Source organism: Chlorocebus sabaeus, chromosome 3 (genome assembly GCF_047675955.1).
Source record: "Chlorocebus sabaeus isolate Y175 chromosome 3, mChlSab1.0.hap1, whole genome shotgun sequence".
Classification (NCBI taxonomy): Eukaryota; Metazoa; Chordata; class Mammalia; order Primates; family Cercopithecidae; genus Chlorocebus; species Chlorocebus sabaeus.
Genome location: NC_132906.1, coordinates 76409250 through 76430991, shown reverse-complemented (window position 1 = coordinate 76430991; position 21742 = coordinate 76409250). Strand labels below are relative to the sequence as shown.

General features: G+C 38.6%; 1 protein-coding gene across 2 annotated transcripts in view; it reads right to left on the bottom strand.

The window, feature by feature from the left end:
• The window catches only part of GPC6 (glypican 6), a 1182333-nt gene that overhangs the window by 74670 nt on the left and 1085921 nt on the right, over nucleotides 1-21742 (bottom strand). Inside the window, exons 6-7 of one of the 2 annotated variants that reach the window (XM_073014433.1) lie at nucleotides 21132-21275; nucleotides 16717-16746 (exon numbers count right to left, since the gene is read on the bottom strand). In XM_073014433.1, coding sequence (XP_072870534.1) covers nucleotides 16717-16746; nucleotides 21132-21275 — 174 coding nt within the window. The remainder of the gene's footprint in view (nucleotides 1-16716; nucleotides 16747-21131; nucleotides 21276-21742) is intronic. The other variant, XM_007960685.3, reaches the window with a different exon arrangement.

Genomic DNA, 21742 nt, shown 5'->3' with positions numbered 1-21742 from the left:
TCAGAGTAAAGTGTCAGTTTCGTGAGTAGACATTCCTCCAAGTGCTTGGCATTTTTAGGATGTTTTGTTTTCGTTTTTTTACCCTGACTGCAGTAAATGAACCGTGATATGAAAACACCGTTTTTCTTGTGTTGTGGCCTAGCATTTCCTGAGAGAAGCCACAGCTGTGAGGTAGTGATGTGGGACATGGTGAGTGCAGAGGAGAGAGAATAGAAGAGCTGGGAAAGAGATGCAAAAGGCCCAGAAAAGGGAGAAGAGAAAAGCAATGAGATGCTCTGTAATTAATCATCTCCATGAAATTCCAAGTCTCCAAGTCCCACCCGCCATGCAGTTTGCTGACACAGAGGAGAAAAAGCGCTTCCACAAACACACGACTAGTAAAACCATTACAGCTATGTGAATAGCCAGGTTCCAGCAGGAGGCAGTGGCCCTTATTTTTAAAATTATGCATGAAATCATGCATGTGGAGAAAAAGATAACAAATTCCCCTCTCTATGCCTTGGAATACGGGAGTCCCAGAAATATCCTGAGAATATTTTCTGCCTCATGTTGGTGCTGGTAGACGTTAAACTACCAACATATTTAGCTGTAAAAGTCCCTTGAGAACATTATTGTTGATAAAACATCACTGCGGGAGCTGGAGGCAGACCCTCCTTTTCCCACACTTGCATTTCTATAATAGATTGTCTCATAGGAGGAGGAAACAAGTTACTCTGAGTTTTCCTTCCTCACAGAGCGCCTGTGTTTGCAAGCTGGAAAGACTTCTCGAAATCTCCTTTACTTTCACTCGCCTGCGTTGCTTCCTGCCGTTTAACTAAAAGAGGAAAGGTTAAAGGACCCACTAAAGTTTCCAGCACATTTTCTGTGTTTTCACTACAAAGTGACAACATGTAGGCCACAGAATTCCTCTGAACAGCTCATTTTAAATGAGTTTGGATGAAAAGGATAGTCAATGTAGGTTTACTGATGGTAACAAACCGACCATCTTGTGATAGCTGGGGAGGCTGTATTTATATGGGGGCAGACTCTTGCTGTGAACCTAGAACTGCCCTAAAAAAATAAAGTCTATCAGAAAAAAAAGGATCCATCATGTTTGTGAAAGTGGAGAGTGGATCCAAGGAGTCTGATTCTACTTTTTTTATTTGTGATTATAATTTTGTGACATAATTTTATTTCTGTTCCAGAAATAAAAAACCTAAGTCTTGTTCTGGCTCCTTATCTCTGCGCTTCTGATCTGCTGTCCTTGTGCCATAAATCCTAACTTTGTGCCTCTGTTTCTCCTATTACTTTTAGAGGAGAGGAGTCAAGATGAGGGAAGATAAATAAGGTAAGATAATTCTCTGTTTTGGAATTTATGTGCCTGTGTGTGTGTGTGTGTGTGTGCACAAGCACACCAAAAATTCCTTATCTTAGTGGAAGAAAATACAATTAAACACAGCCAAAGTTATTTCAGTTATTTCATCTTTCTGGATTCCAGTGTTCTCACTGGTAAAGTGAGGGCATGGAGATGGACGTGAACATCCCTTCCAACTCTAAGCATCCCTGAATGTAGAGCAAATGTCTGGAAATGTTTGGAATTGATTGTCCCTGGTAGTAATGGCCAATCTGCATGACAGGCTCGATGCTATCTTACTGGGTTCCCCATGTGACCACCATGAGGGAGCGTCTTTGAGGGAAGGAGGTCATGGTCAGAGCTTCAAGGGATCCGGCTCTGGTCTCACTGTCGTCTCACTGTCATCTTGCCTTGCTTACCCAAACAAGCTATCTTGCTTTTAGACTTGGCCTGAGCCAGCTCAAAGCCAAACATGGTAAACCAAAGAGCTCTTTGGGCCACACGGATCAAAAGGGTTGGAAAGGGGCTGACCTCAGTCCAAGAAAATTCAATTATTTGAACCCAGAAGACAAAAATGTGTAATAGGGATTTTAACCAAAAGCCAGTAATCCTGGAGGGGCTTTTTACAATTCTCATGAGCCTTTTAAATAACTCGTGCTGAAAGCTTCTTACTGTTTTAAATCAATGGAGCCATAGCCTTTACTCCTCATCATCAGTTCAACCAAAAATAATTCACTTGATATCTTGATATTATACTATTAGTATGTAGGAAGCGCTTACAAAATGAGGAGCTTAAAGCCCAAATTCCTGTGATAGCAGTCTTTGAGAATATAACAGTGATTTAATGAAAAGCAAACTCAGGTGCATAGTTGATTTAATGTTCTGGGAACACACAATAGTTACTGGCATCCAGACTGACTGCCTCTGCCCTGCCTTTCACCAAGTTCCTTTCTTTACTCCCCTTGGGGTAAGCACAAATGAGTGAGCCGTGCTCTTCTCCAGGCTTCATCATAGAATTCTGTGAAGTTGCTCTGGGCACTAAAAATAGTTCTGGTGTCAGAAAGGAACATATCTTTTTTCTTTCTTCTCTTCTCCCCTTCCTCCTTTCTCCCTCCCTCCCTCCTCTCCTCCCTTCCCTCTCTTTTCTTTTCCCCAGAGGAGCTGATGAAAGTACTGTGGACGACAAAGAAGAGACAACATAGCAGTAAACCCCTAAAATGCCCCTTCACCTTTTGTTTGACCTTCGATGGCAGCAGAAACATCACAGACACCAAGAGGATTCTAACGTTAGGCCCCTGGGAACAGAACATTCAGCCCTGGGAGTCTCTTCAAGAGAAACATCAAATTACTGGTTCCAGTTGTTTCAAGCTTTACAAATGAGATATAGGATGTGAAAACCCTTTGTCTATCCTCACACACATCACGAATGTGGCGTATCCTTATTAGTATTTGGTGAATACTACAAGCTGCCAAGCAGATTCTGCTTCAATCTGGAACTATCCTGCATTTTCTGAGATAGGACAATGGGTGGACATAAATCTAGAACAGAAATTAAAAAAACAAAACCCAGGTCTTGTTCTGGTTCCTCGGTCCTCATCTCTGTGCCTCTTATCTGCTATGTTTGTGCCGTAAGTCTTAACTTTGTGCCTCTGTTTCTCTTATTCTTTTAAAAGGGGAGGTGTCAAGATGAGGGAAGATAAAAATAACTGCAAGATTCTTCTTGTGGCTGTCATTCCCCATAGTCAAACCTACTCTCGAAGAGCTGATCATTTTACAGTTAAATTACAGTTGGTAACTTGTCCCTGTGTTCACCTTCAAGGGAGTTTTTTTTAAAAAGGCTATTTCAAATGCTGTTCACCTTCACATTCAATTCAATCACCTATTTTGGGTTTTTCACATCCTCTACCAGTATTTCTACCTTGTCTGGCTTGAATTTTTTTTTTTTTTTTTTTTTTTTTTTTTTTTTTTAAGGCTTTCAGAGGCGTTCCCCGGTGGTGACATGAGGCCACAGGCATGTATGCTGCTCTCAGAAATGAGTCACTGGAGAGGCCATGGGTCCCCTGCCTCTCTGTATGCCATCATTCCTCTAGGTTATTTTCAACCACCATTTAGCTGCATCCTTCCCGAACACCTTCATATAACTTGAATCTCTTATCAGCTTCCCAAATATTCACCCTGGGACTTTTCATTGTCATCTTGCTATGTGGCTGTAACTTGGAGAGAAGCTCCGGTGTTAACTTTATTCGACAACAATGCCGGAAGCCAGCATTAGCTTGCAGTTCTCTTCTAGTCCTCAGTGACTAGTCCTAAATGCACCAAGAAAAGCTTTATGTAGTAGCTTTAGCTCATCTTAAATGCTGCAGCATGAAGCCATATCAGCCACTTCCTGTAAAGACTAGGGCTGGGGCAAGGGTGTTTACCTACAGGCTTTGAGTTAAAGAGTCATTGAATAAATGCAAAATCTTCTAAAAAATCTACTTGAAATCCTATCGAATAATTTAAATCTTTGTACTTAAATGTTCTTGAGATTTTTTTATTTGTTTAAGTTTAAAGGGTTCAAGTGCAATCTTGTTACATGAATATATTGCATAGTGATGAAATCTGGGTTTTTAGTGTAATTATGCCATGAATATTGTACATCGTATTGTACCCATTACATTCTCATCCCTTGACACCCCTCCCACCCTCCTACCCTTTCCCTCCAGTGCCTATTAGTCCACACTCTATGTCCACATGCACACATTATTCAGCTCCCACTGAGAGGTGAGAATATGTGGCATTTGACTTTGTATTTATTAATATGATTAATAAGAATAACAGCTAAGCTTAATCTATGATTGTTATTGCTATTACTATCACTGGTGTTAAGAATATTGAGGCTGAGTACAGACAGCGGCTGAGCTAGGAGCTTTATGCACACTGGCTTCTATCATCATTACAAACAACATTTTACAGATCCGAAAATGAGATGAGATTTGGTAATTAGCACACAATCACATAGTAAGGATTTTGAACTTTGTTTGTGTACTTGCAAAGCTTTGAATTTGGCATTTATGCTTCGCCATGTGCAAATTAAAAGGGGCTGTGCATCTGGTGGGCTGGGGCGGGCTCCACTCATGGGTTGGGAGGGATGGGAAGAGGAAGTTAAGGGACTCACATCCCTAGACTGTGTGGAGCAGGCTTCTTTTGCAATCCCGTCATCCTCATTTGGACCACACGGATGCAGGTTTTATGAGGCCGCTCTTTTCCCTCTCTACCTGCGCTTGCTCGCTGTCTGTCTGAGGCAGGGAATAAATGCATGAGTAAATAAATGAAACAAAATACACATGTGTGCCAGACCAGTCTATTTCGCTGGTGTATATTAGACGCTTCACTAGCCCATCAGGTGCAGAGTTTTGGCCTGGGCAGACTTCTGGGTGGTCTGCAGGAGAAACTGCCCATTTCAGAGTTTAGTCCACTCTGGTTCTGCAACCCACAGCAGCACCGCACTGTGTGACCAACGCTGCTGCTTTTGTGGAACCTAGCACCTGAGGCTGGCACAAATGTGGCCAATTTTGTATCTCCATCTAAAAAGTGCTTTTTTTTTTCTCTTAAGAAAAATAGAATGCACGCATTATTTTTGTTTTCTTATTTTTTGATTTCTATTTTTATTTAATTAAATTTTTTTTATTATTATTGCTATTATTATGAAGGAAATCCCATAAAAGGCGTATATTAACTGGGTTGAAAACAGTAATCACCATAGTCTGGAGCATAATATTCCACAATAGCAACTGATTCAGTAGTTGTACAAGACGCGCTGCCCATGAAAGGTGTTCTGTAAGGACTTTCCCTGCCCCAGGCATTCCAGGGATTTGTCTAGTCCTGGTCCCTCTTCTCTGCCTGATTGGCCTGGGTAGGTCTATTAGTCTGTTTTCACACTGCTGATAAAGACATAACTGAGACTGGGTAATTTATAAAGAAAAAGAGGCTTAATGGACTCACAGTTCCATGTGACTGGGGAGACCTCACAATCACGGTGGAAGGTGAAAGACATGTCTTACATGGTGGCAGACAAGAGAGAATGTGAGCCAAGCAAAAGGGGAAACCTCTGATAAAACTCTCAGATCTCATGAGACTTACTCACAGTCTCATGAACAGTATGGGGAAACCACCCCTATGATTCAACTATCTCCCACCGGGTCCCTCCCACAACATGTGGGAATTATGGGAGCTACAATTCAAGATGAAATTTGGGTGGGGACACAGCCAAACCATATCAGTTGGTAAGTAATGTATGAAGGAGAATCTTTCTAGGTGCCAGCAAGGAGACAAAATGAAGGATGTACCTGAGTTTGCCTCTCTGAAGGTCAGTGTTTGTGGATATAGGTGACATCTTTTAGTGAAAATAATTCATGAAAGAAGTCCAACAGCAAGGGTTCTGGAGAAGTCTGCAGCACCAAGAGCCTAGGTATTGGAGTGAAACTACGTAGTGCCTGGGGTCCATAGGCTCAGGCCTGGGGAGTGCTGGGGTTGCTAAGATGGGCTATCGCCTGTGTGGACTGGAAGTTTAGGACTGAACCTGGAACACTATTAACCAATAGTACCAACTACCACATGGCCCAGTGAAATAGGGCTTCCAAGAATATTTATCAGAAACAGAGAACTCAAAAAATAACTGTTCCAATGCTCTGCTCTAAAATGGTATGATGCTCCACCAAGTCAAATGATGCTGGCAAAGTTGTGAAGAAAAGGGGATGCTAATACATTACAGGTGGGAGTGTAAATTAGTTTCGCCATTACGAAAAGCAGTGTGGCAATTTCTCAAAGAATTCAAAGCAGAATTACCATTTGACCCAGCAATCCCATTACTGGGTATGTACCCAAAGGAATACAAATCATTCTACCATAAAGACACATACACATGTATGTTCCTCGCAGCAAAATTCATAATAGCAAAGGCATGGAATCAACCTAATGTCCATCAGTGGTAGATTGGATCAAGAAAATGTGGTACATATACACCATGAAATACTGCACAGCCATAAGAAATGAAGTAATATATTTTGCAGCAACATGGATACAACTGGAGGCCACTATCTGTTCCCATCCTAACACAGGAACAGAAAATCAAATACTACATGTTCTCACTTATAAGTGTGCACTAAATGATGAAAACACATGGAAACAAAAGAAGGGAACAAAAGACACCAGGGCCTACTCGACAGGGCGAGATGGAGGAAGGTGAAGATAAAAACACTACCTATTAGCTACTAGGCTTATTATCTGGTTGGTGAAATAATCTGTACACCAAACCTTTGTGACATGCAATTTACCTATATAACAAACCTGCATGTGTACCCCTGAATCTAAAATAAAAGTTTAAAAAACAATCTTAACTCAGAGTTGGTGAAGGAAGTTACCTTGTGCATGCCTACATTTGTATTTTCCTGCAGATTTCCTAAAATCAGCTAACACTGCGACATGAAATAGAGCATGTAGGAGTCAACGAGTTGGAAAGAAAGTAGCAAACTTTCAAAGGCCCCAAACTAAGTGAAAATGGGCACCCAGAAAAGAAAACAAGAGTACTGAGAATGGATTTGGTCCAAAGGACATTCCCTAGACCCAGATGACCTTAAACCCTGATGGTCTTAGGTTTGCAGGGTGGGCAAGGACAGGAGAGTAAAATATAGGGCTTCCCTAATGTGACGAGCCAGTATCACTACTCCACCACATACAGCCGGGGTTCCCAAGGGAAAAATCCTTAGGATAAGATGAAATAGAAATACCCTTCAACACAGGCCACCCAGACTTTCTACTGATTAATTTCCAAGGAATATAAACTCTCACACACAATAAAAACACAACAGAAACAAAGAAAACATAACATCTATAAGGAAATAAAGCACCATTTGTAAGAAACTGCAGAAATACCCGATGAGACCAGCAAACTCTTCAGATATTAGAAGTATCAGACACAAAGTATAAAATAAACATGTTTAAAATGGAAAAGGTAGAATTTAGAAATGTGATGAGGAGGCAGATACTACCGAACAGAGGACCAAGCATATCTGAAAATTAATTCATTAAGTATTAGAAATGAAAAATAAAACCACTGAAGTTAAAAACTAAGTGTGTGGGTTTAATGGCAAATAAAGCATTTTATTTAGCGGTTAATAAACCTGAGAGACTAAATCAACTGAGAATTAAATACATTATTATCAGCTAAATACATTATTCTGAATGTGGCAAGAGACAAAGAAAGGTTAAGAGACGTGAAGGATGGAGTGAGACAGTCTCACATGTCCAATCAGTTATTGGATGACTAGAGAAAGGGAGTGAAAGAGGGTGAAGCAATATTTGAAGACATAATGACTTAGAATTTTCCAGAATAGTCAAAGAAACCAATCATGAAATTCAGGAAGCCCAATACATCCTAAGCAAAATTAATAAAAAAAGAAATCTATACCTATACATTATGATGAAATTACATAACAACAAAGAGGACCCTAAAAGCAGCTTGAAAGAAAATACAGATTACTTAAAAGGGAGAACTGATAGCAAACTTCTCAACAGCAAGAGCGGAAACCAGGATACAGTGAAATATAAGCATTGGGGCACCTGGAGGAAATAACTGTTGACCTAGAATTACAATTCAGCATAAATGTCTTTCACAAATGAGGGTGAAAAGACATTTTCAAATAAAACTCTCAGTAAAGGAAAACTCATAATATGTATTCCAGACCAAAGAAGTCACTCCGATGGATGGTTTTATGCAAAAGGAATGATAACCTAAGAAAGTAGTGAAATGTAGTTGATTCTATATTAAAAGTTCCAGTATAAAATGGTAATAACAATCTTAACTTTTGTTTTGTGTGAAACACACACACATAAGACAGAACTAAATTATCCCATAATAACAGCATATAAATTGGGAGGAGAATTATCAGAGTTAAGGTGTTCTAAGGTCCTCTTGTGTTGTTACAGAAAAGGAAAAGGTATTGATGTTTTAATTAAACTTGGACTTTGATAAGTCAGGATGCATGTTAAAATTTCAAGGGTAATTATTAGAAGAATAAAAAGTACAGTATTAGATTCCAAACACTAAAAGAAACAGAGTGAAGTAAGAAAATATCCTCAATTGACCCACAAGAAAGAAGAAAAATAAGACTAAAAAGATGAGACAAATAGAAACCACAAAATGAGATGGAAGAAATAAATATCAATATTTCTGTTACATTTAGTTGAACTAACTGTTCCAATTGAAATAAAAAGATTGTTATTCTGGATTTTAAAATAAATCTAGCTATGTGATATTTATAAGAGACACATTTAAAACATAAGGGTTCAGAAAGGTTGAAAGTAAAATGAAAAAAGATATTTCAGTTAAATATTTTTAAGAATTTGGTGTAACTACATTAATCTGGGAAAGAAAGAGACTTTAAGGCAGAAAACAGTAGAGAAAGGAAATCATTATACATACTGATGAAAGCTCAATTCACAAGAAAGGTAAGTTTTAACTATAAATATAGATGTGAAATATATACATCATCCACAAAAAATTATTTTTAGAATTTTCCATTTACTATTTTCAGACTGCAGTTGACCATGAGTAACTGAAACCACAGCTTTCTGTGGTTTCAACTGCAGTTCAAAAATATTAAATGGACAATTCTAGAAACAAACCATTCACAAGTTTTACACTGTGCAAAATTCTGAGTAGTGTGATGAAATCTCATGCTATCCTGCTCTGCCTCTTCTTAATTGCAAGAAGGGTGAGTATAACACAACTAAATATTTAGAGAGAGAGAGAGGATATTCAATAACTTTTATTACAGTGTGTTATAACTGTCCTATTTTATTATTAGTTATTGCTAATTTCTCCCTGTGCCTAATTTATAAATTAAACTTTATCATAGGTATGTATGCATAGGAAAAAACAGTGTATATAGGATTTGGTACCATGGGTGGTTTCAGGCATGCACTGGGGATCTTAGAACATAGCCTCCATGGATAAAGGGGAGCTACTGCAAAACAAAACAAAAAGAAATAGGTCTACTCGCACAGTAAAAATCTCTCTTTCAGCCCTAATTGATAGAGCAAACAGATAAAACAAAAATCAGTAAAAATACATCAGATTTGGGGCATGTTCTGGAAAAGATCCTCTTCTTCCCTCTACTCTTCTATGAAGCAGACAGCAGTGGCATCTCATGTGTGGCATTAGGAGGTACTGGAAGCTGCTTGTCACATTTTGTTCACAACTGAGTGTTCCTGAATTTTAAAAAGTAGCGATGAATCGCAAACATTTATATTAAAATAGCATTCTTTGGCTACAATAGTAAATAACTGTAACAGTCTCTGAGTTGTCCACCTATTGTTACTGGGCACAAAGAGTGGAGAGTAATTAAAAAAGAAACACACAAACGCGCACACACACACTCACATACACTATACCCTTCCTTGTCTTACTATGATCCAAATTATTCAAAGTCAGCTTCTTAAAAAAAAAAATCCTAAATACTCATTTTACTTCTCATCCTCCAAAATCATGGAGAGAGGAAACTTTAACAAATGATTGTACTGTAAAGAGCTTTTAATTTTATTCATTTTCTCAAAAAAAAAAAAAATTGACAAAAGAGAGCATGAGGATCCTTTTACTTGAGCCCTCACCATTAAAAACCTATGAAATACTTCTTGTTCCTTGAAGACATTTTGCATAAAGAAGATTTGATTTTCCTGAGTAACTGGAAACATTTTTGTGTAGACATGTCTTGCACTAAAGATAGCCTCTGGGCTTTTGGATTTTATGTGAGTAGATCAATTAGGGCAGTTTGCTGCCTCTATGTTTTCTTCTCAGAGCTCTTCTAGATGCTTTGTATTTACCCTTTTTTTCTAGCATTCAAGGAGCTGCAAAGAGCAAGCAAAGGAAATGCTTTGCTTTTTCAAGTACAGAGATGAGTGTTTTTCACGGAAATGAATGCTGGCTGCTTTGGGGAGTTTTCTGAGGTCAAAATCCTTTAGAATAAAATTTACAGAGTCATTGGTTTCCTGCCTCATTATGCATACATAATTTATGAATTTGTATTCTTATTTTTCTTCCAGCTGAATCAAAGTTCTACAATTTTGCCAATAATTCCATGCAGAAGCCAATGACACGCACATGCCTGAGACTATCATTCCCATGGATAAGTTTGCTGTTGCTATCAGCCAGTGCAATTTCCTTGATTAACCTGTAAAAAGTGTTCTCCTTCGATGAAGGCCGTTCAGAAATCAACTGATATTGTACAAGAAGACAACAGCAGGTTCCAGAACGTGAATTCTTGGTGATTTTAAATGCTGATGTATGAAAGAGACAGAAAGGGAGTACAATTTGATTTGCTCCAGCCAGTTTGGCCCAGAAAGAAGAGCAGAAAAATTGCTTTGCCTAAGCAAACATGACATGAAGTCACACAAGAGCAGCACTCACAATGTGCAATACCAAAACCTCATTTAAAATACATATTGTCTGGATCTAACAGACATCCAGATGCCAGTAGTAAGAAGTTTTTACTCATTCTGTTTCTTTATTGCCACTTTTCTCCTATTTCTTGGCAACAACTTCTGTATCCTCCTCTGAGACACTGCCTTCGGATTTGGGGTGGGATGCTTTGCTCTGGTTGAATGATGACTGAACTCAAAGTTCAGGTAAGCTCCATTGGCATCCAATGCTGAAAATCAACCTGACCGAAAAAGGATGATGGTTTTGTAGGGCAATGTAGATGCCCCCTCTCTAATGAGGACTTAGATTTCTCCTAGGATTCTACAATTTTTTTTTTTAAAAAGTTAGTTCTTTCAAAAGACCGTAGAAGAGTCGGTTCATGCGCAGGGCAATCTTTACAAGAGCATGGTCGGATGTAAATTATAGTTAATTTTGCCTGTCATCCCCTAAAGCAGGGTGTCCAATCTTTGGCTTCCCTGGGCCACTTTTTGGAAGAAGAATTGTCTTGGGACACACATAAGATATACTAACACTAAAGATGGCTGATGAACTAAAAACAAACTGCAAAATATCTCATAATGTTTTCAGAACGTTTACGAATTTGTGTTGGGCCGCATTCAAAGCCATCCTGGGCCACATGCGGCCCATGGGCTGTGGGTTGGACAAGTTTGCCCTAAAGTGTTGTGAGTTCTTTGATTATGGTCTAATCACCTACACATGGTTCATGTTAGTGCACAAAAAATATGGTGAATAAAGGAAAGACTGATTTTTCTGTTCCTTTTCATGTAAGGTTTGTCTTAGGATTGGAGAGAGTAATGACATGGATTTTTACCAATTTAAAAATCTTGCTTTTATCATAGTGTTTGTAGTCGATAATGTTACTGTTCACTAACATGTCCTTTTTCTCTCTCTATGTGAGGCACATAGGAACGTATGTCCCTGACTTCCTGATGGCTTGATCATGTGACTTGCTTTGGCCAAGGAGATGTGATCAGTATGATGTGACCCTTCCAGATAGAGACATGAACAGCCACCTTTGCCACATTCTCCATTTCCCCTGCCACTGTGACAGGTGAACCTCCAGATAATGGCTGCTCTGTCACCGGGTGCTGGAGTAAGGGTGATGACCACATGTAGCTGACTCACACCCAACGCAGAATGAACACTGGGCAAAAGAAATAAACTTGTGTTGTTGTGAGCTATTTTGGGGACTGTTTATAGGTGTGGCTTTGCCTGGCCTGGCCCATCTGGATCAACAGAGCATTGGAAAAGCTTCTACAGATATGACACGAACCAACTTCCCACAAATTATGTGTTAGCCAGCAATATAATGGAGCTGCTGCTGGTGATGGTTCATTCATTTACTATCAACCTGACTTTTTATTTTTCAATAGCTCAGCCAATGTTATGGGTATAAGAAAATACCCATGAAGTGAGAGCCTTTGACGATAATGACTGTGAATGAACTTAGTAATAAAATTATTGTGTATTGCAGATAGCTTTCTACCTTTAACAGTTATGAAGGGAAGTCAATTTTTACTCAGACAGGTTCCTTTTCATCTGTTTTTTTTTCTCTACAGTGTTTATGCCTGAGGTTTATTGCTAGCAGTAAAGAGTGTCCGAGTATGTTATGGGAATAGCCAAATTCCCAGTGCTTTAAAATGTATTCCATAGGCCCCAGAGTCTGTTAGAAGCTGATTGATCAAACAGCAAATACATCAAAACTGGTATTTATGAAATATCCCATTTCTTCGGCTCTCTCTCTCTCATAAGCATGAACATCACATTTGGGAGCTGTGGTGCAAATATCTCAGATGCTAAGAGAAAATATTGTTACAGATTTTCCATGACAAGGAAAAGTTTCTTTAATCTATTCAATAATTTAATAAAAGATCTATGTCAACTGACGAGTCTCATGAACAAATACTTTTAAAGGTATGGTTTGAGCAGTTTAGTGTGGCTTGTCTATCCAGACTCCCATAATCAATCCACCAAAACACCAATTACATAGCAGAATAAAGGACAGTTACTGTGAATGACTGTGCAGATGGGCTTCTGCATCTGACTAGTTCTCCTGCTTAATTTGTTGAAGATTTGGGCAGAAAGTTCTGGCTTAAGAAGGGAAAATGAGCTATTAGACATGGCCTATGTTAAGGATGCTACAGATGTTTAATGTTTTCAATTTGCATATTTGGCCAATGATTATTCATTTGTTAATATACCTTCTACACATTCTTTTTTGTTATAGTCAATCTGAGATTGCAAAATCAAACTCCTATTTATTGTATCCTAGTATTAATATTCCATGAGCCTCTATACTATGTACTGTTCTCGGGAGAAGACATAGCGTGTCTAACTGACTTGGAAAGTAACGTCTTTTCTACTCACTTGCCTTTTGATGACACCAGCACTAACAACATGCTATAATGTAGATTGTACATAGCAGCTAGTTTTGCTAAGTGCTATGCAACAGAGAAGAACTCAATCAATACATTTATTGATAGATTGATATCTACAGAATGCATCAATTTGGGTTTAGCTGAAGTCTAGGAATTCTTAAAAGAAATTTTAAAGCCTGAAGCAGAAAATAAGCATATCAACATGTCATAAAATAGATACAAAATCTGTAATAGCCCTATTTTGGTTCTGAAAGTGTAACATTTCATTTTCTATGATACAGAGGTCACCAAAGCTCTTGCTTAAGTGTTTCTGAGGATAAAGGAGAGTTTAATCCAGAGTTGAAAAGAGTTTTGTTAATAAATTGCCCCCAACATGATTTAATATAACTCACACTTAATATAAGTTGTGCAAAATTGTTCCCCTTCCAAAACATGTGGCGTAACATTATTTCATTGTCAGAATCCATATGATTCTCTGAACGTGTCTTAAAGCAGTGATGCGGACTGGGCTTTAGTATCTCCCAGGGAGTTACGTAGCTAGAGTGCGTGTACTCTTCCTTTTCCCCAGGGTATACGGCCCTGTGCAATTAAACACAACTTTGCCTGGACTGAAAGAGAGGTCTATGTGCCTTCTATTTTCACTATTCCTCCACATGCCCAAAAGAATAGCTTCCTGGGGATGCAAAAATAGTTCACTGCCCATTGGGTATGAGCTGAAAAAATCCACATAAGGGCAGGAGTTCCATCCAGGTTTCCAACAGTGCATACCATTGAATTAGATTCGTGCATCCTTCCAGTCCGTGGAATAAGCAGAATATCCTGGAGATAAGCCATCATTTTATATGTGTGTCTTATGATGTTCCCCACTTGGGCTTATCAACCACAGCCTCCTAAATGGAAAGAAGCCTGTGACAGGTGGCTCTCCCTGCTACCACATGCTGGTGATGCTGCCCGGAGAAGAGCAGAAACTGAGACAGAATAAGTTGGGTGGTTTGGTTTTAACGTTTTTTTATTTTCTCCCTGCTTTGAAAGCTCACTGCATTTTGCTGCTGTTATTACCAAGGGTTCATTGAAAATGAAACTGGGGTGTCTCAGTGGGGTTTCACAGCAAATAGATAAAGCAGGTTCAGGCAAGACCGGGCCGTTCACAACCTGAAGTGGATGAAGCAGTAGCCATTTGTTTGCTGGGGTGAATGGGACATAATTTATTCAGCTGCAGCGGAGGCTGAAAGCCAATCTGGCCTTGACCCATTTATCTTTAGAAAACTAATTAAATGGAGAATCCGGCTTACTGTTGTTATTGAGGTTTCAGTTTTTTTGTTCAGGCCAAGTGAAGACTGAGGATGAGTGCGTGTGTGTGTGTGTGTGTGCGTGTGTGTGTCTGCGTGCATGTGTGTGTCTCTGTGTGTGTCTGTGTTCGGGTGGAAGCTGGGAAATATCAGTTTCACCTAAACACAGTGGCTGAAGGTCTAGATAATAAAGCAGTTTCTTAAACACAGCCTGACATCCTTTTGAAATGCAAACTAGTGGGTTTAGCTGGGTGCAGAATCCTTTGAGGTGACAATGAAATGCCATGGCAATTTAAAATGAACAACAGACAGTTTCCTGATTCCTTATAACCAAGAGTTTCTAAATTGCATCAAAATGGCCCCAAAGAGGCATGGAAGAACATTTTTATCACCAGCACTTTACTGAAACTCATACTAACCATCAAGGCAGGAAATGATGCCAGAATGTTAGTTGCTTTGTCCATTTTGTTTCAGAACAATTAAAAAAGTTACGTATCTTGATGATCTTTTGTAAGTACTTAAATATATATACGTAATAACATTAACAACATGTTTGTCACCAATGACCTACCGATGAATTTCAAAAGTTACAGTGTATTTTTGGAAGACTCATATATAAAACAGACATCTGGTTTTTGTGTTGTTTGTCTTGGCCTAGATAAGGTTATAGAGACAAGAAGGAAAGTCCAGCAGACACAGGGATGTTATGATATGTATTCATTCCAGTATGTTCAAGGAAGTGATAACTCTTGGGGAACGCTACAAGGGTCATGATAACCATTAGATAAGGAAACCGAACTGGACCAGCTACAGGAAAACCTGGAACTCCCAAGAGAATGTGTTGGAAAGGACAGATACTACTGACTTAACTGAAGCCACTCTAGTTATCAATGGGGCCAATCAAACAGAACCCTGACTTGTCCCACCCATGACATTTTCCCCTCCCATTTCCCTCTTAGTGTCAGGAGACCTTGAGCTATTTGTCTTCCCTGTCCCCTTCTCAAGGTCTTCCTTTCTGCAGTGTTCCTGTTCCAGATTTACCTCCTAATTTTCTTACTTCACCCAAATTGCCCTGGTCTCAAGGCATATGGATATGGGCATATGGCCTCAGGAATAATGAATGGGGATACTACTCAGGGGACAATTTCTTTTCAAAAACATGATTTCAAAGAAGGGATTTTAGACATCGTGTTATCACTGCCTGGATTTAAGGCCAGACAAACAGCACTATGATGTCACAGGTGTGCTGCACAAATAAATACGTACCCCTCAGGTGAGAGTCACCTTCCTTCCTCAGTCCATGATACCATGTAGGGTGCATGTCTTTAAGAAGTGTTATCAGGGCTGGGCACAGTGGCTCTCGCCTGTAATCCCAGCACTTTGGGAGGCCCAGGTGGATGGATCACCTGAGACCAGGAGTTTGAGACCAGCCTGGCAAACATGGTGAAACTCCGTCTCTACAAAGAATACAAAAATTATCTGGGTGTGGTGGTGTGCACCTGTAATCCCAGCTACTCGGGAGGCCAAGGCAGGAGAATCACTTGAACCCAGGACGTAGAGGGAGCAAGATTCCATCTCAAAAAATAAAAACTGTTATTAGCATGCAGTGGTGTTGCGGAAACCAGATTAGATAACTGACTATTTTGGTTAATACAGTCAAGTAAGATAACCTGAGTGTTCTTGTCCTCAGTCCCATAGTGGGGGTAAGCTTTCAAGTAAAAAATAGCCAATGCTCCCTCTCCAAATGCTCTGAATACTCTGAAAGATATCAGGAAATTCAAATAGAAAATGAAAAGCAAACAACCTATTTTTTAATCCCTTAAATTTTCGATGTCTCAGCTAATGGAAACCTTAGCACCTTATGCATGAGGGCTGATGTTGGTATGTTCTTATTAGCACAAGAAAAAGGCCAATATATTCTAACAGGGAAGAGCTAGTTTTCCAGGCAGACTACACATTGTCTGAACATTGGGACAGAATTTAAATCAGCCATTCGATGAGCTCATCTTCCACCAAGATTAGATTGAAAACTTGGCCATTGGAGAGGAATATGAAAATGGTTGTTAACCATAAATTGCAAGCAGAGAGGAAACGACTAAACAAGTTGGCCAAGTGCAGTATTCAATCCACTCCAGATAATTTGGAAAGGGACAGTGGTGGGGGAATTTCTCAGGGACCCTCCGGAATGACTGTACAAAGACAAACGGGGATGAGAGGAAGAAGAAGACCAATGCTTACACTATGCTGCATAGTCCGCCACACAGTCCTCTGGGAAGCAAGAGGAAAACAAATTTAAAGGAAAAAGAAAAAGAGATTATTCTATACATAATAGCACAGCACAGGCACAAAGTTTAGCTTTGTAGGTTGGCATTCCACCCAACCCCGTCCCAAATTCCCTCAGAATGACCAGTAGGATATTTGAGAAATCCACATCCACAGTACAGTGTTGAATACTTACTGGAGATTTACGGGTCTAAATCATCACCAACTTGTTAACTTCCAAACCTGGCTTTTATTTTTTTTTTTAACTTACTTTTATAAAACATATTCCTCTAAGATACACCATGCACAGTCCATTTTTACTCTAATGAATCAGCTGGAATAAAGTAACTGACACTCCCTGTCCAAGTGCGTCTGTGCGCTGTAGAACATGTTGTGCTCTAATTTTCTGAGCTGTACAACTAATTGCCTTTTACAGAGGCTAATTTGAAATACCTTTTGATGCTCAGATCTTAAAATTCGAGCTATTTTGTGCTGATTTATTTTTATACTTGACATTTCCAGTGAATTGGAACCGCCTTTTAAAAAATTATAGTTTCACATCAAATTATGTAAGAGAATTTGCAGAGTATACATTTAAGAATAAAGGAACATGACCAGTCTCTTCCTGAGTGCAAACAATACTCTCTGGCCTGTTTGATTGAAAGTCATTAATAGTCAGCTGGGACAGAGGGGCTTCTAAGGGGAGTTTGTTGGTGGCAAGTAACCAACATGATGGTAGGATGACTCTGTTAACTGAATTACCGCAGCTGATAACATTAGTATCCTCAACAAATCATGGCTGTTGGCGGTAGGGACTGCGATAGTCTCAGAGGAGTTGGCTTTCTGTCAGCAGCTGAATTTATAAAAATACATTCACTCATTCTTGGATAACAAAAACCACGTTAGGGTAGCATGTCTGAAAGCTTCTGACTACCTCAACTGCTTCTTATGCCTGTATAACTTCAGAGGAGCAAATGGAAATGTTCCCTAGTGATACAAAAGAATTTAGAAGTTCCTTATAAATATAATAAGATGTTAAATGATGGAACTGCTGCATTTTTAAAGAGACAGTTTTGTTTTCAATTATTTTATATAAGGTTTAGCAGCAGTTTACTCAGTTTGGGGTTGTTAGTTTTATTTTTAAAACAAACCCCATAATTACCAGTTCACATTAAAAAATAGCTTTAGAATAACTGACATAAGAACGTTTACCAACAGATCCCAAAGTTATTACCACAGGTACTAATTTAAATGGCACTAAGAAGTAACTCTCCAAGTGCTTTATAGTTATTTTCATTTTGGCAAAAGGGGTGGGGTGATTGGAGTAGTGTTTTGATATTGTCCTTTGAAGCATTTCTCTGCTGAAACACTTCAAGAAATGAAGGGAAATCTTTTCCAATTATCCTCCTTTTCTCAGACACATGCTTCTTGTAAATATTCAGGAAACATCTTTTCTGGGAAAAATTGAAACAGGAGTAGGTAATATGAGCCTTGTTTATAAACAGCCTAAATAGGCTGTAATGGATGACAGACCCATCTGGATAGTTTCGCAGTGCATCCTTCTTGAAGATGAGCATGTTTGACTGTTGTACTGCGGTCTGCCAAGGATAACTGCCCCGACTTTCCACTGTTCAGAGCTATATTGGAACCCCCAAAGGAAGAAGGTCTCAGGGGAGCCAATGGCTGCAAGACTCTGTTATTAGCTTTGGACCTAACTCGTGTCTCTCAAGAATAACCCTGGTATAGCTCCGTTTGATGTGGAAACAGCGCCTTGTTCTCAGGAGCTGAGCAAAGTGGGCTTATGGCTGACTGTGCATTACACGTCACTAATTGTTACCATTTGGGAAGGGATCAGAATTTAATTTAATAAAAAAAAATAAAAGTGCCATTTTCACTTACAGAGCCTGAAGCCACACCTTTGAGGAAGTAAATGCTACATGCTGTCTGAGAATGTTTTAGAATAAAATTGGCTTATTGATTTAAATGCTTAGGCATGGAGTCTGGTCCTTGGCTTTTACTTATGATCGCACGTTTAACCATTACCAATCATTTTCAGAAAAAGGTTGATAAAATATATTTTTAAGGGGTGCAAAAGGTAGAAGATTTTCTTTCTGTTTGCTACTTGTCTATACTCTCAAGACCCTTATATCTAGAGCATTTTGAACATTACCAACAAAGTTCCTTTATAAAAGGTTCAAATCTCAATTTTCATGTCCATCAGATTTTAAACACCAGAGAAAATTCTCTAAGTGTTGAAGCTTTATTTAGTTTATGCTAAGCTGCAAAAATACTGTCTTTAGAAACATATTTTTCTTGCTCTACTTCCCCTGTTTAAGGGTGTGTGTTTATTTCTCCTGGGGATGAGGGAAAACTGCTTCTCTGTTTCAAAGGGAAAAAATTAATTAGTTGCCATACATATCATGACATTGTTCAAATTCAGTGCAATTTTAACTAAGTGTGTAATGTACCCCAGTTCTTTTAAAACTTTTTATTTTATTTTATTGTGGTAAGGACACTCAACATGACATCTACCCTCTTAACAGAGTTTTTTTTTAAGTGAACAATACACTATTGTTAGCTGCAGCCACAATGTTGTACCTCGGATCTTTACTCCTGTTCTTAAATTAGATTTTACCAAAATTCAGAAAAGACTGAATTGTCCCAATAACTAAATTAGAGCCAAAGAAAATGGGAAGAAAGGGACCAAACCCATACTCACCATTTGTCCTCTGGTTAGAAAGATCTTGATATACAATGCAATTTGTAAAGTACAATTTAAACAACATAATCTAATGAAAACCATCATTTCTTTAAAGCAGTTTGACTAGTTATTTGGTGGAATTTAATTGGTTGTTTAAAAGAAAAATGGTGACTATTTTTAAACTTTTCCTGAAACTGCAACAGAGAATAGATGTAAGCCGCTAGGCGTGTTGGCTCATGCCTGTAATCCCAGCACTTTGGGAGGCCGAGGCAGGTGGATTGCTTGAGATCAAGAGTTCGAGACCAGCCTGGACAACATGGCAAAACCATGCCTCTACAAAAAAATAAACAGCTAGGCATGGTGGCGTATGCCTGTCATCTCAGCTACTCAGGAGGCTAAGGTTGGAGGACCACTTGAGCCCAGCAGGTCAAGTTGGCAGTGAGCCATGATCATGCCACTGCACTCCAGCCTGGGCAACAGAGTGAGGCCCTGTATCAAGGGAAAAAAAAAGAATAGATATAAGCAAGGTAAAGTAGAAGGTTGCAGCAACTACAAATATCTACACTAGAGAGAAGGCTTTATTTGCTAACAAATGGCAATAAATTTATAACAAAATTTATTTTGATACTTCATGGATAGGCCTTTAGGTTGTAAGCACATTTGATTTTTATAGAGACAAATGCTGAGAAGTACTTACTTTGAGGCCAAATTCAACAAATTTAATCTTATGAGTTCTACACTATAGAAGGATATTAACTAAAATCATAAAGTAATTTATAACAGTGACTAATAAAAGTATTTTCATAACTGGCAGTCTTTGAGATCTGACTTTATATGACACAGTCAGATGTGGTTCAAGTGCTTTATGACATTAAGGATTTTATCTGTTAATTTTACATCAAGATAATTGGCAAAGCAACATTAACAGCACTAACAATTGCAGGTATATAAAGTGTTTATAGTACTATAAATGGAAGAAATTGAATTAAAAATAATCAGGTAGTATTTCTTTAAAATTATGAGCTTTTATTTTTTATAGCAAAATGTGGCCTTTAAAACACATTTAAAAATTGTATTTACTACGTTTATGGTTGCATTTTCCAAGTATTATAAACTGCTTTGATGATGGATATCACTGAGTCCCCTGACACACATCTAAAAAAAACAGCTCAAAGAGTGACTAATTCTAAGGATTTCAACTTTTTAAAGACACATAAAAAAGAAAAAAAAAATGATAGTAACATTGATTTGGGGTTTCCGGGCAAGGTCTTTCAAACAGAAAACTTTGCAAATAAGAAGTCATAATAAAATTGCATTATATCATAATTGAATAAATAACCATTTTCAGAAAAGAACTGAAGCAGATGAGTAAGAAATCTGCTATTGCAATTATATCTCTGGAAGAACTGGCAACTTAGTTTTCAAATTAATATTTCATGAGAAATAAGAAGTTGAAAATTTGGTCACTGCACACATGCATTAATAGTTTCTTAATAGATTTCTTAAGTAATCCAATACATGACCCAAAAGAAAGATCCCATTACTTTTCAATATTCAAATTAAGAACAGAAGCAGATATAAGAATGAGATGACTCTTATAACAAACTTTTTCAGAATCTCCTAGGAGTTTCAAAGAATGACCTTGGTAAAACAAAGCATCCGCCATGGTTATCAGTTTGAGAATACTCACCAGCCGGTCCAAGCTTGTGCCTGCAGCGGTTGTCGGTCTTTCCTCAGGATTGTAGGGCCTGAAACGTGTATTAAAATTTTCAGGAGCTGAGCGGGCAGATCTGAGAGCTGGAGCAGGTTTGGGCTGACCACATCCCTGAAAGACCTGGAAGAACCATTGAAAAGTAAAGAAAGTTATACAGTGAGTTTTCTCCTAAATTCACGAGGCAGAAATGTGCAATGCAATGGTGTCCACATTTCTCATGAAACTTTTACCTCCAATACACTCTAATTTTGAAATGTAAACAAGTATAACCACTAATATAACAGAAAGAATTACCCAGACAGATAGAGAGTGACCAACTGTATTCCCTGACTCATAGTTTCAGCATACACAGTCAAGCTTTATTATTGATAGATCCATATTTGCAAATTTGCTTACGCACTAAAATTTATTTGTCACCCCAAAGTTAATACTCACAGTACTCTCATGGACATAGAGACACAGTGCCAAAAAATTTGAGTCATGTTCCTAGCTGAGGTTGGAGAAGACACTCTCCTTATTTCAGCTCTCAGATTGGAAACAAGTGTTCTCTTTGTGGTCTACGTAGTACAATGTTTTTCACATTTTTG